The 18,320-nt window shown below is 37.9% G+C and overlaps 1 protein-coding gene across 1 annotated transcript in view; it reads right to left on the bottom strand.

The window, feature by feature from the left end:
* CDC20B (cell division cycle 20B) overlaps positions 1-18,320 on the bottom strand; it is a 60,321-nt gene that overhangs the window by 3,321 nt on the left and 38,680 nt on the right. Inside the window, exons 7-11 of the mRNA XM_058564085.1 lie at positions 13,665-13,861; positions 12,489-12,583; positions 10,246-10,471; positions 4,480-4,605; positions 3,864-3,981 (exon numbers count right to left, since the gene is read on the bottom strand). Of these exons, the coding sequence (XP_058420068.1) occupies positions 3,864-3,981; positions 4,480-4,605; positions 10,246-10,471; positions 12,489-12,583; positions 13,665-13,861 (762 nt within the window). The remainder of the gene's footprint in view (positions 1-3,863; positions 3,982-4,479; positions 4,606-10,245; positions 10,472-12,488; positions 12,584-13,664; positions 13,862-18,320) is intronic.

Genomic DNA, 18,320 nt, shown 5'->3' with positions numbered 1-18,320 from the left:
GACTGGAAGGATGTGCAGCTATGACATACAACTATCTACTGGGGCTTTGAGGGAAAAAATAAATAAATAAAATTATAAAAAAAAAAAATGAAAAGAGTGTGTAATATTCACATTAATTCACATCAGGTTAAGAAAATTAAACAGGATTCCTCGCTTCAAGACTGCTATATGCATTATAAATATTTGGGAGAAGAGGCTATAATAGGCAGCATTTCTGAAACTTATTTGGCCAGAGTCATTTTGACTTGAGCATCTTAAGCAACTAGTACCCCTTGGAAAATGCTTTGCAAAACTTATCCTAACCCAACAACGACTTTAACAATCACAACTTCAGGCCAAAATAGGACGAGTGGACTCCATGAAAGGAGGCTGGGACCGGGAGGATGGGGGGAAGGAAGGAGGTTGGATAAGTTTTTGAGTGTGTAGGTATTTTGGGGCACAACTAAAATCAAAGTAGGTGGGTGGTCACTTCCTCCTAGGACCAGTACTGCTTACAACTCAATTGAGAGCTAGAATTGCAGAAATAATCTTGTGCTGTGACACAGGATTCTCAGAAGCAAGCACTGCATATACCCTATTCTACTCCCGAAGGAAACAAATGTATCTCTGACACTTGGGGCTTTTTCCCTCTACATACATCACTCCCAATGCTCTCCTTCACGCGTAGACACACACACACATACGTACGTCCCCCAAGGGGACATGGGATTGGCCCTGCATCAGTACTTTAAAAAGTTTAGATTTATAGATACAATGCAGCCCCCTTATTTTAAAAGTGAAGAAAAATTTAGGAATACCAAACACCTTGTCAAAGATCACATAGCTAATTAATGGTAGCGCCAGAAGTAGAATCAAATTCTATGCTCTAACAATTTAGACCACTCTCCAAACCCAGAGCAAAGAAGAATCTCTTTTTCTATTGAAGGCCACCGTCCATTATTTTTTAAAAATTAAAAATTAAAGCAATATAAATGAAAAGCAACTTAATTTAGTTAGGATAAAGATAGGCCGTTGCTCTAATGCTTTTAAATTAAACCGGAGAAAAGTCCATTCAATAAATATAATAGGCGATAAATATGATTTCATTCTTTATTATGACGTCTTAAGATGAAGAGGAAGGAAGAAGAGAAGTGGGAAAAGGAATATCAGAGAAAAAAATCCCAAATCTTTTCCAAAGCAGGCTTTGAAAAACACCTCAACTTAACAAACGGACAACTACTTTCAGAACTTATTAGGAAAACAGCGTGTGGATTGGAAGCAAAGGTGTTCTTGAAATACTTCTCTCACATCAGTGACAATCTTAACTTACTAGATAGTGGGAAATGCTGTCTTTATTTCAGACAAAGGTGGCCTTTTAGGATTTACACCCCCAAACTCCAGGAATATTGTCACTGAAAGCATTGAAAGTTCTGTTTTCGTTATGCAGGTACAATCAGTCATAAACGAGACCACGTATTGGTGCAAGTGCTATGGACTAATGAAACCAAGTCAAAGGCCAGATCTTGCCTGCAGGCTAGAAAGTTACCTACTCCTGTTTCAAAGCTCAGAAATTACAACTCTTTGGGCGTCCGGGGACAATGATAAGTTATCTTTCTTTTGTCGTCAGGTGTGTGAGGCCTCTTTAACTGAAATTTTCCCCCAGAGAATTATGACTATGGTTAACAGGGTGAGACTTAGTGAAGGCATGACCATAATCTAGAATAGCTTTTTTCCAAACTTTGTGACCACAACCAGCAATCCAAACTACATTTTACGCAGCGGCCCCATATATAGGCATGTATATGTACTGCATAACTATAACAAAAGTTTCACAAAATTATACCTACTTCTCCATTTTTTTTCCATTCTATACTATTCTATTCCATTTTGTTAATGCTGAACTTGACTCATTACATCCATGATCCAATGGACTGCAACCCCCAATTTGAAAGACCCTGATTCATCTCTCAGTCACCAGGGTATAGGTCAAGGCAGCTGTCCTTGACCCACAATGGAAACACTGACTCACAGTGGAAACACACGGAAGTTAATACCTTAGCAGTCCCGTGCCATACAGCAATGCTCCCTGAGGTGTGTTCATGCAACAAGTACCTCAAGATGCTCCCCTACAAAAGATTCCCAAATATGTTTGAGAAACACTGAGTGCTCTAACCTCGTCTTGGAGATTCACAATATGCATAATATATCAAAGGTTTTGAGGCATCCTTAGGAAAGAAAAATCGTTCCTATTAACCCAGAATTTCCAAACTTATCTGACCACATGACATGTGTTTGTATAACAACCGTCCTACTAAACACCTTAGGGAAATATTGCACATATATTTTGGCTAGAGATGGGCTAGAGATGAAAATTAGTGTCCAAGAGCTCAAAAGTAACTGCATCTTCTCCAACCATAATATTTTAAGAGAAGGAGAAAAGGTTAAATGTACTCTTTGGAATTCTGTCTAGTATGAATGAAAAAAATTCACAAGGCATTAAAACTAAAGAACTAAAGATCTCTGTAAAGGCCAGAGAAACAAGGAAACGCACTTAAGTTCAACCTTTATTCCAGGCAAGAGCAAATTGATTCGAGTATCTATCAGATGCCCCCACCTAGCTGAAGGGTATACCTACCTGCTGGAATTATAATTTTGTAAAGAACTGGGTTTAAGGCTTGATTTAAAAAATTTCTCTAATCAGAAAAGGTCTAGTGAATTGCATGTCTTATGATTAAAAATATGCAAAGGATCAAATCATGCTCCTCCAGTACTCATGCCTGGCCATTGAAGCGGCTCTGTCAAGAGCTGCCTATATTTCTATTTACCAAGTCACACGGTGTAACAGCTTAAGGATGTAAAGGTCCGTCTGAAGCTAACCAGAGGTCCAGCCAGGCTGACCAGCAGAAGCAGGAAGTCTTTCTGTTAAGGGTGCTTTGTCGTTGCCAAATAACATTCTCAGAATCTCCAAAGAGAGTCATGGCATTATCACTACCTAACATTGCATATATTTGGTTTTTTGTCTGTTTCTTCCCACAAAAGTGTAGGAAGCTCCATTAAAGCAAGGATATTATCTGACTTGTTCACCTGGATATCCCCAACACCCCAAACAGTGCTTGGCACATAGTAGATGCTTAATAAATGTTGAATAAATAAACTCCAGGGATTGACCAGGAGACAAGTCGAGTGGAAAGAGGAAGAAGATAGGACATATACTCAGAGGTCTTCAAGAGATGGATGCCCATGCTGTTCCTTCATCAACCATAACCTCCTATTTCCCAGGGCTGGGTAGAAGGAAATACCTACTCACTCTTATACCCCTTTAACATTCCAGATGGCACCCAAGAGGATTTAAGACCCTTGAGGACAAGGCCTGAGTCTTGTTTCCCCATCTTGGGGGATTGCTCTCAAGAAATACCAGTAAATGTTTATAGAACTGCACTGAGAAAGAACAGTTGTTAGCCTTGAAAGGGTAGAGGCTCACCAGACCTCATGATCTTTAGTGGCCTCCCCACAGAGAACAATGTCTCACCCTCTCCATATTTCCCTACTTCCCACACATTCCAGCACTGCTGGGTCTTCTTCAAAATAAGGAAAGATGAGTTATTATGATAACTCCAGAGTTCAAAAACTGCCCATGATCATCCCCGCATCATCCACACACAAATGCAAGGAGAAGACATGACAATTGTAAGTGATGAACAATCTTAGTCAAATTCAGAAACACTCATCTATACATGCCCCGAGGTGTGTTGGGTGTAGGCCTTTTTCCTCTGATGAAATATATACTTCAAAGAACCAGAAGGAGAAAATCTTTCGTTCGGGGCTTTTCCCACCAATGACAGCTCACTTAGCTATAGGTACATTTTACTCACCTATTTACTTACCAAAAAATCCACCCAACCTAGCCAGAGCAGGACAGGCCCACACAGTCACATCATTCTCAGGAGTACCTTGGCCAGTTGCAATCTCTCTTGTCTTAGGTAGCCAGATTAGGGAACAAATCTGTAATAATGACCAAAAAAATAGAGAATTATGGCAATTTCTGATTTATTATGAATGTATGTCAAACTGAGTCTAGGCAGTATGCGCTTCCACAGCCATCCTCCAGTCCACAGCTGGGGTTAGGGTGTCAGAGGAATTACACTAGTTCTAGGAAAGTTTATCCCAAGGCAACAAAGGACTATATATACAAGTAGGCTCAATGAATCTATGAATTTAAGTGGACTATGATCATTGTCCAGCAATAGTTGGACTGCTCTCAAGTTTCACAGTCAAAGAAGTGCTGAGAAAGAAAAGAAATGTGAAAAAAAAAAAAAAGACAAATTAAATTAACTTTTGACTCACAGCTGAAGGTTTTACAAAAAAAACTCTCAAGAACTGAAATCCCTATGGACTCCACAGGTACAGAAAGATGTGTCTGGGTCCTACGCTCTATCATAAATTATTTCCACAGGATTCTAGAAGATCAGAATGAAGGTGAATTCCACAGGAGACATTTACCTGTGAGTTTGTGCTTGGGGTCTGGATGCTCTGCCCAGTATTTATGTCCAAGATGTGTAAGCGTCCATCCTTCATTCCTCCTCCAACAGCAAGGACTGCAGACTGCCAGGGACACCAATCCATGGCCTATAAAGTTCCAAATAATCACACAGCCAAGTCAGCCTTGGAGAAGGTGAACTTGTGAATGTGATGAATTGACGTAAGCAGAAGTTCCAGAGGTCTGCCCCGCTCACAGCTCTCCTGGACATCTCTGATCCAAAGGCAGGAGCAATTGCACTCTCCAGAAATTACTTCTCAAGGACTAGACATCACCTATTAGATGCCTTCCTCAACTTTTGATAACAATTGTGAATATTTTAACAATTCTCAATAACAATTGTGAATATAGAAAAATCACACAATAATATGCTTGAAAAACTACACTGAAGACCTCCTATGGGGCAAAATCTGTTGCTAGAGTAGTTGACGTGTGCCCCTAGAATCTGGTTACAAAATGCAGTCTTTCTCTGGTTTGTCTACCTGTGTCTTTTGGTTCTAGGTCAGAGAAGAGACTAGAAGACAAAAGAGAGCTATACCTGATTGCTCGCAACTCAAAAAATTCCATGCATTTCAACCCCTAATACAATTCAGAAAATAAAATTGCCTTTTGCTTATTTATTTATAAATTATTATAGTTAATTATGAAAATAGGATTTAGTATTGCACATTTATATTGATAATTGAAATGACTAATAATCATAATTTTAAAGAACATTTTAACAAACACTTCAGTTATATTTTTCTGTGTATCCTTATCAATCATCCTGGTAACTATTCTCATTTTTGCATATTATCTTCTATATGTAAAAATATCTTTAAAGTATTAAACATAATGTATGTGCTATTTTATTTTTCTGTTGTTTTCACTTACTATATAAAAAGTTTTTCATCTTTAACATGTTTTTCACAATTACAATTTTTAATAATCCCATAATATTCTATCATATTATTGTACTCTAATTTGTGCTGTAATTCTGGACTCAGGTTGATTTTTTGTCTTATTTTGGTTTGGTTTGCATTGGGTTGGGTTGAGGTTTTTGGAGAGGAGTGGATTTTTTCGTTGTTGGTTTTTATGTGTTTTGTTTTAATTGTTTGTGGGGGGGTCGCATTTCTTTTTTCTTTTCCTATCTTTTTTTTTTGAGGTAACATTGGTTTATAACATTATATAAATTTCAGGTGTACATTATTATATTTCTATTTCTGTGTAGACCACATCATGTTCACCACCCAAGACTAATTACCATCCATCACTGTACACACGTGCCCTATCACCCCTTTTGCCCTCTTCCCTCCCCAATCCCCTCTGGTAACAACCAATCTAATCTCTGTATCTATGTGTTTGTTTGTTTTTGTTGTTGTTATTTTTATCTTCCACTTCTGAGTGAAATCATATGTTATTTGACTTTCTCCATCTATTTCACTTAGCATAATACCTTCATCCATGCTGTCCATCTATGTTGTCGCAAACAGCAAGATTTCATCCTTTTTATGGCTGAGTAGTATTCCGTTGTATATATATATACCACATCTTCTTTATCCATTCATCCACGAATGGGCACTTAGGTTGTTTCCAAGTCTTGACTATTGTGAATAATGCTGCAATGAACATAGGGATGCATATATCTTTTCACATCTGTGTTTTCACATTCTTTGGATAAATACCCAGAAGTGGAATAGCTGGATCATATGGTATTTCTATTCTTAATTTTTTCAGAAATCTCCATACTGTTTTCCATAGTGGCTGCAGCAGTTTGCATTCCCACCAGCAGTGTCTGAGGATTCCCTTTTCTCCACATCCTCTCCAACACTTGTTATTTCTTGTCTTAATTACCGCCATTCTGACAGGCATGAGGTGATATCTCATTATAGTTTTGATTTGCATTTCCTTAATAATTAGTGATGTGGAACATTTTTTCATGTGCCTGTTGGCCATCTGTGTATCTTCTTTGGAAAAATGTCTGTTCAGATCCTTTGTCCATTTTTTAATTGGGTTGTTTTGTTGTTATTGTTGAGTTGTATGAGTTCTTTACCTATTTTGGATATTAACCCTTTATAAGATATATGGTTTGCAAATATCTTCCGCCAATTGTTAGGTTGTTTTTTCATTTTGTTTGATGGTTTCCTTTGCTGTGTAGAAGATTTTTAGTTTGATGTAGTACCATTAGTTTATTTTTTCTTTTGTTTCCCTTGCCTGGTGAGACATGGTATTCAAAAAGATACTGCTAAGATCGATGTCAAAGAGCGTACTCCCTATGTTTTCTTCTAGAAGTTTTATGGTTTCAGGTCTTACATTCAAATCTTTAATCCATTTTGAGTTAATTTTTGTGTATGGTGTAAAACAATGATCTACTTTCATTCTTTTGCATGTGGCTGTCCAGTTTTCCCAACACCATTTACTGAAGAGACTTTCCTTTCTCCATTATGTGTTCTTGGGTCCCTTATTGAAAATTAGCTGTCCACAGAAATATAGGTTTATTTCTGGGCTCTTAATTCTATTCCATTGATCTGTGTGTCTGTTTTTGTGCCAGTACCATGCTGTTTTGATTACTATAGCTTTGTAGTACATTTTGAAATCATGCAATGTGATATCTCCAGCTTTGTTCTTTTTTCTCAGGATTGCTTTGGCTATTCAGGGTCTTTTGTTGTTCCACATAAATTTTAGGATTCTTTGTTCTATTTCCAAGAAAAATGTCATTGGGACTTTGATAGGGATTTTTGTTGTTTTTTGTGTGTTTTGTTTTAATTGTGTGCTTTTGTAAAGAACACTGTAATAAATATATTCTGGCATATGTCTTTTGTTTCTGACAAGTTATTTTTTAGGTAAGTTGCAAGCTTAAGAAGTGTTGACATAAATAGTTTTCCAAATAGTTGTAACTTTTTACAACACCAGCATCAAATGAGTACACTAATTTCATCCTGAGTTAAAGGTTACTTGGAGTTAAAAAGTAAATCTCCCATCCCACATGCCCTTCTAGAACTGTATCCACTTCCTCCATCAATAGGTAGAATCTCATTCCCCTCCCTTTGAATCTGAGGAGCTTGCGACTCATTTGTAACCAACAGAAGGCAGCAAAAGTCACACTGCTTGACTTCTCAAATTAGGTAATAAAAGGCTATGCCACTTTCACCTTGCTTTCTGAAGCACTGGCCCTATTGCCCTGAACCACAAAGTTCAACAGTCTTAAGGCTGCCATGTTGTAAGGAAGCCCAAACTACCCAATGCGGAGAAGCTCTGAGACTACATGAAGAGGGAAGGACGGCTGGCCAGCCAACAGCTGCTCCAGCCCCCAGCACTTCCAGCTTCAGTCACTGACTACAACCACATGAAAGACCCTGAGCCAGAACTGCTCAGACAAGCCCTTCCCAAAGTCTGACCCATGGAAACCATAAAAGGTAATAAAATGATTGTTGTTTTAAGCCACTAAGTTTTGGAGTAATTTGTCACATAGCAATAGATAATCAAAATAGATACCATGAGTAGAAACCTTAGACTATGAAATATGGTTATACTTCATACAAGAAAGACAATGAAGAACTCCAGTCAGCCAATCTACATTTAAAGTAAAGGCCTTGGCCTTATATTGTGAATAAATGCACAATTTAAAGTTTTCAGTCAAAATAAAATATTTACAATGTATATGCATGCTATCTTACAGTTACCTGCCTTAATTGCCCTTTTCAAATAACCATTCAGTTACATACCCCTGACTGGGCTGGATAAGAGGGCTATTCCAGTAAACACAAAATTTTGCACAGAATTTCAAGAGGCTCAGAAATTCCCCTGAGCCCATGGGTCCTGTTTTACCATATGATGAATATCAGTATTTTTTATATTTATTATTAATCATTTTTTTAAATACCGTACTTCCAATTAGCTTTTACTGTAAACAAGCTGTTTTGGCAAAACTGGAAGCTCCATCTTGAGAGGAATCACACAGATGTCAACCTCTGAAGTCCACTCCTGTTGGACCAATTGGCTAGTCGGTGATGAGCGTGGAGAGACGTACACTAGCAACTGTTCTTGTGATTCCCCAGGGATTAGCTGCCACGAGGCTTGGCTTACTCAGATTTCCAGAATCTCTCTCTTAGCGCAATTCATTGTATTTCTGACAACAAGGCATCTAAGAGGGTAACGTGTTTTGCTTGGCTTGGTTTTTTCACCTGATGGTTTTTTGTTTTGCTTTATTTTGTTTTTGTATTTTGTTTGCAGACAGAACATTTTAAGTACATTTCCCCTAGATGTTTTTCAAGTCATTAATAATGGGAATTTGGACCTAAAATCATTCTCAATGTCCTACGGACATTAAAAACCACAAGCTAGGGGCCGGCCCGGTGGCGCAAGCGGGTAAGTGCGCGCGCTCCGCTGCGGCGGCCCGGGGTTCGCTGGTTCGGATCCCGGGCGCGCACCGACGCACTGCTTGGTAAGCCATGCTGTGGCGGCGTCCCATATAAAGTGGAGGAAGATAGGCACAGATATTAGCCCAGGGCCGTCTTCCTCAGCAAAAAAAAGAGGAGAATTGGCGGATGTTAGCTCAGGGCTGATCTCCTCACAAAAAAAAAAAAAAAAAAAAAAAAAAAACCACAAGCTAGAGCTGTTGGGCCCGTACTATGCATAGCAGCAGGCACTATATATTCTACCCTCTATTAGGAAACTCTATGATAACTTTTAAGTTCTTATTCTAATAAATCTGCTTACAGTTAATAAAGTAGAACAATTTCTTTGCTTTATAAGTGATAAATATTCTGAGACTATGTTGAGGCCAAGACATACATCTATGACACCAAAGGAAGGAAAGTATGGATTTTTTTTACTGGAGATAAGAATTTAAAATACAGAGAGATTGGTGGTTACCAGAGGGGAAGGGGGGAGGAAGGAGGGTGAAAGGGATAATTTGGTACATGTGTGTGGTGATGGGTTGTAATTAGTATTTTGGTGGTGAACATGATGTAGTCCATGCAGAAATAGAAGTACAATGATGTACACCTGAAATTTTTACAATGTTATAAACCAATAAAAAAAAAAAAAAAGAGTAAAAAAAAAAAGAAATTATCATGCAGAGTATGGTTGAGTATTGGTTTAACTCTACAGCACTCTGCCTCTTTCTTCCAGCAATGGGTCTCTTTTCTTGGCTGTGAGGTCATGACCCAGGCTTTGTCAGTCAGTGTGCCCATCTCTCCGCTTGCAATTACCAGTTGAGAGATGAGAATGTGACCAAAGCCAGACCAGAGTCCTGCCTGGGACTTTTCTACCAGAGTTATAAGGAACAGTGTTTTCTTATCAGCTCCCATCTGGGAGAATCTGAATCTGAAGGCACCAAGGCCATCTTGCCCACAAAATAGAGTCTGAATGAAGAATGAAACTAAATAGAGAGAAGCAGAGCCAAGAGACAAAGAGACAGACTCTAATGACACTGTTTAAGGCCCTGGATCTAGCCAATATTTGAAACAGCTGTATGTACCCAGGACTCTTCACTTATATGAGAAAATATATTTACTTTTCTGCTTAAGCTCAAGCTTGACTTTGGTTTCAGTTACTTACAACCAAAAAAATCTGACATGCGGGGAGCATAAATAGGGCTGTCTTTCAAGAGAGTGATGGCAAAATCCAAAACAAATTCTGGGACAAGAAAATCTCCAAGTATTGGCTTAATGTTTTGTTTTTTTGTGTGAAGGATACCCACTGATCTCAGAGTAAAGGGAAACCTAGAAAGCTGTTAGATTTCTTACCTTGACTGCTGTAGGTTGGGGTATGACTTTTAGTGGTTGACCCTGTGCACTCACACCTGAATCACGGGGCCATATGGTCAGCAGTCCGTCACTACAGCCACTGGAGAGCAGCTTGCCATCGAGCGACCACTTCAGAGCACACACGGCTTGCTTGTGGTGAAGTGTTCCAACATGATGCTGGGCTACCCGAACATCGTGATGATACACACGGCCCAGTCTCGACCCACTGCACAGAGGTGAAGGGGCAGGTATACGACAGAAAACTTCAACCCTATTGCTATGTACACGCTTGAAAATGTGAAGGAAAGCATGGTTCAAACTACTGAAAGATCCCTTAGGACAGATTCAAAAGACAGTAGACATTCCTTGGGTTAATGAAGATGGACTATTCTGCCTGGGTGATTGATTTCACAAGTGAAATAGATTTGTCTGGAGAGTTTCAGATCTGGATATCAAGAAGATATCCTTTGATAGACATCTCTAATTGCTTTAATATAATGCAGGCAGCCATAGAAAAGATAAATTTAGAAGACTACCAGATTTTCTCGGGTAGTAGTTTATGTACTGGACCTAGGAAATATTATTTTTCTGGAATTCAGAATATTTCATATTATCTCAGTGAATGGTTTTAGTGTATATATATTTATAGTAAAATTTTAGATATAGAAATTTATTATTTCCTTTTTCTATTGCTCTGTAGATCCACTATTAGTTTTGCTAACGCTACTAATGTCTAAAAAGAGTATGAAGCTATCTGAACATCACAGCAAACCACAATATGATTCAGTTAGTGGATAATGTCTCTACTCACTCTCAGTGATTTGGATCCAAACAACGATAAAGATCTATCACTCTGTCAAAGATAATGAATTCTTTCTAGGCTAATTTAATTTTCTCCAAGGAGCAAGTAAATAACTGCCTATAATTATTTCCGAAATTTCTCCAAGTCCAGTGTCATATTTTTAAAAACTATTCGGGCACAACACTGAGTAGTATTCTGATGAACAATATGGTCTCTGCAGCCAGACCACCTGGGTTCAAAGCCTGACTCTTCCCTTATACTAATCATGTGACCTCAGGCTGTCTCTCAGGTTACTCATCAAAAGAGGGGGAGATAAGAAACCACTTTACAGTGTTATTGCAGGGATTAAAACAAGATTATGCACAAAAAGAGTATAGTGCCATGCCTGGCACACAGTACTCCAAAAATGTTAGCTGTTATTATAAGAAAGGATCTGTTCATATTCTTCATGAATACCAAAACTGAACTGAAACAATGCAGACTGTAAAAGGAAGTTGAGTCTAGAATTGACCTGACTGCAACTACTTTTCAGGGTAAATATTTAGACCTTTATAGGTTGTTTTGCTTAAAAGGTTCTAAGTTTGGCTTATAATCACAAAGTATTAAAATCTCAAATTTACATCTGAGCTACTTTAAAAAATCATAAAAGGCTTTGGAATTTATTTAATTTAAATCTACCTTAAGAAATACAGAACAAAAATGAATGACTATTATTAAAAGCAATATATATTTAGACCAATTATGTAGGATCATAAGGACTTAACTTTTCTTGTTAAAAAGAAGCAGTTAGGCTAAATTAGTAGTTCTCAAAAGTGATGAAGCATCAGCATCATTTGGGAAATTAGAAATGCAAATTATCAGTGCACCTTTAGACCTACTGAATCAGAATTTCCTGGGGTGAGGCCAGCAATTTGTGTCTTAGGGAGCCCTCCAGGTGATTCTGGTGCATGGTTAAGTTTGAGAACCACTGACCTGGTTAATCTATGAGGTTCCTTCCAGTTCTAACCTCTGTGGCTCTGTGAATTGGAAATGTGCCCCAGAAAGCTTAACATATTCCAAATTACTAATAGTGATAGCAGTAAATGCTTAATTTCAACAAAATAGCCCTTTAGTAGGTATTACTTGGTACAGAGAAATTTTTGCTTAAATGAAGTTTTACATTTTATCTGAACAATTCAGTGAATCCTGAACCTCACATTCCAATATTAGCACACACTGTGGGCACATAGCCACCATGGTACGTGTGGCCACTGGACCGCTTACATCACCAGAAGATCTGAATGCCTGAAAGGGTAAGATCATAACTGATACTAACTAATGTCCTGGGTTTTTTTTTTATTTTTGTTTTGGTTTTGGTTTTAAATATTATAGTTCTGTTCACTCAACCCTCATAATCCATTAGTGATACAAATATAACTGGTTCCAATAAAATGCTTCTTACCTGCTGAGGATACAGTGATTCCAGCTCAGAGCTCCAACTACTGACAAATGACCAAGCATATTTCTCAGCTGCTTTTTAGTTGCCACATCCCATAACTGAAAAAATGAACAGGGCTATGTAGCATTGACATTTTCACAGTCTACCCTCTTCTCAAAGGCCTGATAGCCAATTAATATTGATATAGCCAGTCCTTGTAGTGAGTGAAAGTTCAGCACCTTTAGCCCCTAGTCAACAGTTCTCAATGCCATCTGCATATTAGGATCACCTAGAGAGGATGCCATGGATGCTAGCAATCCTGATTTAATGGTGAGGGTAGAGCCTGGAGATATGGCATTTATTTTAAAGTTCTCCAGGTGAATTCAATGGGCAGCTATGGGTTGAGAATCACTATCACACTTCTAGTTCCTTCTAAATTGTTGAAATTCCAAACCTGGAAATCCATCTACAGTTTTCCAACAACTAAAATTTGGGTGCCTGGACACTTTCTAGAGTCAGGAATTCCATTCACTGCTAACGGACTCCTTTCCTGCCAGCTATAAATGATATTCCAACCCATATGAGGAATGAGAACTTTGGTGTAAGAAGAAATCATGACATAACCTTCATAGTATCCAATATCATTGCAGAGATGAGAAAGCAGTGAGAGCTGTCCATGGCCCCCCAAAGTCATCAAACACATGAGCAATATTGTTTATGCTATTGCTAATAAACAATAATAATAAAAATGAGAATGAGAAATTAGATTGATGGAAACTTGCAAAATCCCCATTTCAGAGAGCCTATCAGAAAAAAATTCACTTATTTTAAGTAATTCTACTTCTGATCGTGGCTTGAGGTGAGAAAGGAGAACTAGAAGGTTATCTTCTCTCCAAAGTCCTAAAACTGGAGATTCTACAATCCCAAGTTTAGTTTGAGAGAAAAGACTGAAAAAAAAAAGAAAGAAAGAAATGTGACAGAAAGAAAGATTGTGTGGAAAAACTAAGCAGAGTATCCCTAAATCTTCATTAAATGCCATTCAGAAAAGAACCAGAATGATATATCTTCTCACTCCCCATAGCTTTAAGTACACATCTAACATAGTTTCTTTCTCTTACATTAACCTGTTTTTAAAATTCAATTTTAGTTATCTAGCAATTATACAGAGCACATTATGAGAAAGAAAAAGCAGTCCAGTACTTGCACTTCTCCCTCGCTGGTGCCAACCGCCAGGCAGGTTCCCTCTTTAACCCAGGACACAGAAGATACATAGTTACAAGTGAGACTTAAGTCTATATGTTCAATCCCATTATGGTTTTCCCCATTCCAGACGTATACAGAAGATCCAAGGGCTATAGCAACAAGATTTTGAAAATTCCAGTCTAGGATATTTAGATCTATAAGAAAAGCATTTCAAATTAGGGTGATTATACAAACAAATAAAAATATTTTCAAATATTTATAGGGAGAAGAGAAAGATTAATACTTTTCCCATGGTCAGTTGGAAAACAGAATCATGAATCCATTAGAAGTTCAAAGATGAAAACTGGAAGAGAATCTTGTGTCAAGATTCACAGTCTAATAAGTGATAATGCTGACCATTTATGCTCAGATATACTTATTTAAAGGCATTGAGAAAACTTGGCAGTTTCACCTACCATGATTAATACACACGGATTCCATCTAACAGATCACTAAAAATGAAAAGCACATAATTCTTACATCTTATGAAGACATCCTTGGACATAGGATATCCTCATGAGAGATGTCACCATCATTTCTAACCAAAAATACCACCCAACCACAGTATATCTAGAAGAGGTGGTCACTGGCTTATTTATGATACCTAAAAGTTCTTAGCCGTATTCTCTAGCTGACAGTATAAGAAATCTTTGACTGCTAAAAGAAACCATGCTTGTATGACCACATATTAAAATGTACCCTATCTTATTTCTTACAAGACAGAAACTCCTATCCTGACTGACACATATCAGTACGAAACTATGAAGCACTCCGGTTCCACTACAGTGGTCTAAGACCCCTACAACTCATCCCTCCCAGTGCTGACAACTGTAAACTCTGAACAAAATATAAAAAACAAACCCCTGAGAACTTTGGAAAATAAGCAAAGCAGGTAAACTGAGTAAGGGAGTCAAAACCTGGAGAAGCAAGCTGCCCAGGGGAGAGTTTCCCACTTTTATTCTCACGTGGCTTTGCCCTGAGGGTGAGTCCTAGTCATGCAGTAGCATCAGCAGCTCAAACTCCGATAGAAAGCCCACCATTTTTCTGGTCAGAGGAACCAAGGAAAGGAGCCTAAGATGGCCAAAGTGTGAGGAGAAAGTTCTGGAGGGGAGAGAGCCATGGAAACGCATCCTTGTGAGTGTACGAACCCACACACATCTCAGCCTAACCCCTAAATCATGTAAGTGCAAGGAAAACTCGAATCAGCTTAGCAAAGGCTTTGAGAACTGAACTGAGATTTGAAATATCCATACAAGTCTCAGCCTAGACTCCAATCCACATATATGAGGGATAGACCCAAACCAGCATAGTCAAGTCTTAAGAAACTGATCTGAGATTTGAAACACCACCCACAGAAGGCAAGACAAAACTTAAAGGGTGGGGCCGGCCCCGTGGCTTAGCGGTTAAGAGCGCGCGCTCCGCTACCGGCGGCCCAGGTTCGCATCCCCGGCGCGCACCGACGCACCGCTTCTCCGGCCATGCTGAGGCCGCGTCCATACAGCAACTAGAAGAATGTGCAACTATGACATACAACTATCTACTGGGGCTTTGGGGGAAAAAAAAGGAGGAGGATTGGCAATAGATGTTAGCTCAGAGCCAGTCTTCCTCAGCAAAAAGAGGAGGATTAGCACAGATGTTAGCTCAGGGCTGATCTTCCTCACAAAAAAAAAAAAACTTAAAGGGTGAACTTAACTAAGACAAACATATCAACATTGTTGGAAGTCCTAACTACAGCAATCAGACAAAAAAAAAAAAAAGAAAGAAAGAAAGAAAAGGCATCCAAATTGGAAAGGAAGAAGTAAAACTGTCACTATTTGCAGATGACATGATATTATATATAGAAAACCTTAAAGACTCTACCAAAAAACTACCAGAACTAATAAACAAATTCAGTAAATTTGCAGGATACAAAATAAATATACAGAAATCTGTTGCATTTCTATACACTAACAACGAACAATCAGAAAGAAAAACTAAGAAAACAATCCCATTTACAATCACATCAAAAAGAATAAAATACCTAGGAATAAATTTAGCCAAGGAAGTGAGGACCTGTACACTGAAAACTATAAGACATTGGTGAAAGAAATTGAAGACAACACAAATGAAAGATATACTGTGCTCATGGACGGGAAGAATTAATATTGTTAAAATGTCCATACTATCCAAAGCAACCTACAGATTCAATGCATCTCTATTAACATGCCAATGGCATTTTTCACAGAAATAGAACAAATAATCCTAAAATGTGTATGGAACCACAAAAAACCCAGAATAGTGAAAGTAATTTTGAGAGAGGAACAAAGCTGGAGGTATCACACTCTCTGATTTCAAACTATACTACAAATCTATAGCAATCAAAACGGCATGGTACTGGCACAAAAAAAAACACACAGATCAATGGAATAGAATACAGATCCCTGAAATAAACCCATGCATATACAGTCAATTAATCTATGACAAAGGAGCAGGAATATACAATGGGGAAAAGAAAGTCTCTTCAATAAACGGTGCTGGAAAAACTGGACAGATACATGCAAAAGAATGAAACTGGACCACTTTCTTACACCATATACAGAAACAAACTCAACATGGATTAAAGACTTAAACGTAAGAGCTGAAACCATAAAACTCCTAGAAGAAAACATAGGTAGTAAACTCTTTGACATCAGTTTTAGCAAAATTTTTTTGGATATGTCACCTCAGGCAAGGGCAACAAAAGCAAAAATAAACAAATGGGACTACATCAAACTAACAAGCTTTTGCACAGTGAAGAAAACCATCAACAAAACAGAAAGGCAACCTAAAAAAGAATATATTTGCAGATGATATCTGCAATAAGCGGTTAATATCCAAAACATATAAAGAACTCATACAACTCAATATCAAAAACACAAACAATTTGAGTAAAAATGGGCAGAGGACCTGAAAAGACACTTTTTCCATAGAAGACATACATATAGCCAGCAGACACGTGAAAATATTACTGATCATCAGGGAACGCAAATCAAAACCACAATGAGACACCACCTCACACCTGTCAGAATGGCTATTAACAAAAAGACAACAAATAAGTATTGGTGAGGATGTGGAGAAAAGGGAACCCTCGTGCACTGTTGATGGGCATGTAAATTGGTGCAACCACTATGGAAAACAGTATGGAAGTTTTTCAAAAAATTAAAAATAGAGCTACCATATGATCCAGCAATTCCACTTCTGGGTATTTATCTGAAGAAAACAAAAACACTAATTTGAAAAGATATATGCATCCCTATGTTCATTGCAGCATTATTTATAATAGCCAAGACATGGAAGCAACCCAAGTGTCCATCGGTAGATGAATGGATAAAAAAGATGTGGTGTGTGTATATATATACACAATGGAATATTACTCAGCCATAAAAAAAAGAGTGAACTCTTGCCATTTGTGACAACATGGATGGATCTAGAGGGTATTATGCTAACTGAAATAAGTCAAGCAGAAAAAGAATACCATATAATTTCACTTAGATGTGGAATCTAAAAAAAACAAAACAAATAAATAAACAAAATGAAATAGGAACAGACACATAGATAGAATAAATTGGTGGTTGTCAGATTTGGGGGTAGCGGGGCAGAAGGGCAAAATAGGTGAAGGGGATTAAGAGGTACAAACTTCCAGTTATAAAATAAATAAGTCATGGGGACGTAATGTACAGCATAGAGAATATAGTCAACAGTATGGAAATAACTTTGTATGATGACATGGTTACTAATCTTATCAAGGTGATCATTTTATGATGTACATAAATGTTGAATCACTATGTTGTACACCTGAAACTAATACAATGTTGTATATCAACTATACTTCATTTAAAAAAAATTTTTTTAAAGACCTGACTACAGTGGATTCAAAGACAATGTGGGGAGAGAAATAGAAAATTGTGAATATAGACATCTTTTGACAAGTTTTGCTGTCAAAGGGAAGAGAGAAAAGGGGTTAATGGTTTGAAGAGGAAGTGGGAACAAAAGTGTTGTGTCTTTTTTAAATATGAGTGTTTTATTTTTTAAACATCTCTTGAAATGTATTGTCCAATTGTCATTGGTCATAACAATAAATTCTCTAAGAGAAGGAGCTGTAGGAGAAGGAAAGTACGAGAACTGTTCCCTTGAGTGATTTTGCTTCTTCCAGCTCATTGCTCTCTGTGAATGTTCATAGAATCCAGACCTCTTCCCTCTACTCTTTTCTCCCTCTCCAAGTAAGTTCACACTGGCTCTTGGCTTCAACCATAATTATCTGACCTACACACTAGTCTATCCTCTCCTTCAACTGCCAACCTCATTTCTAATCATCTGCCAGAATCTCTTCTATGTCTCTCTGTCTCCTCAAATGTAATATTGCAAGAATAGTCTTTCTTTCCTAACCCACTTCCCCTGCTAACCTGTCTTCCCAGTCACACTACCTTTGTCCTGCTTCAAAAACTTGAAATAATCTTAAATTCATCCCTCTTCCCAGGTATTTTTCTTCATGGAGGGAAAATAGTCCCTTACCCTTTGGTAGCTCTCTCCTACTAAATGCATTCTGCACACTCTGCCAGTTCTAGTCAACAACTCCCACAACAAATATAAAAATCT

Source organism: Diceros bicornis, chromosome 20 (assembly GCF_020826845.1).
Source record: "Diceros bicornis minor isolate mBicDic1 chromosome 20, mDicBic1.mat.cur, whole genome shotgun sequence".
Taxonomy (NCBI): domain Eukaryota; kingdom Metazoa; phylum Chordata; class Mammalia; order Perissodactyla; family Rhinocerotidae; genus Diceros; species Diceros bicornis.
Note: the sequence above shows the minus strand (reverse complement) of the source record. Positions and strands in the feature narration are given on the sequence as shown.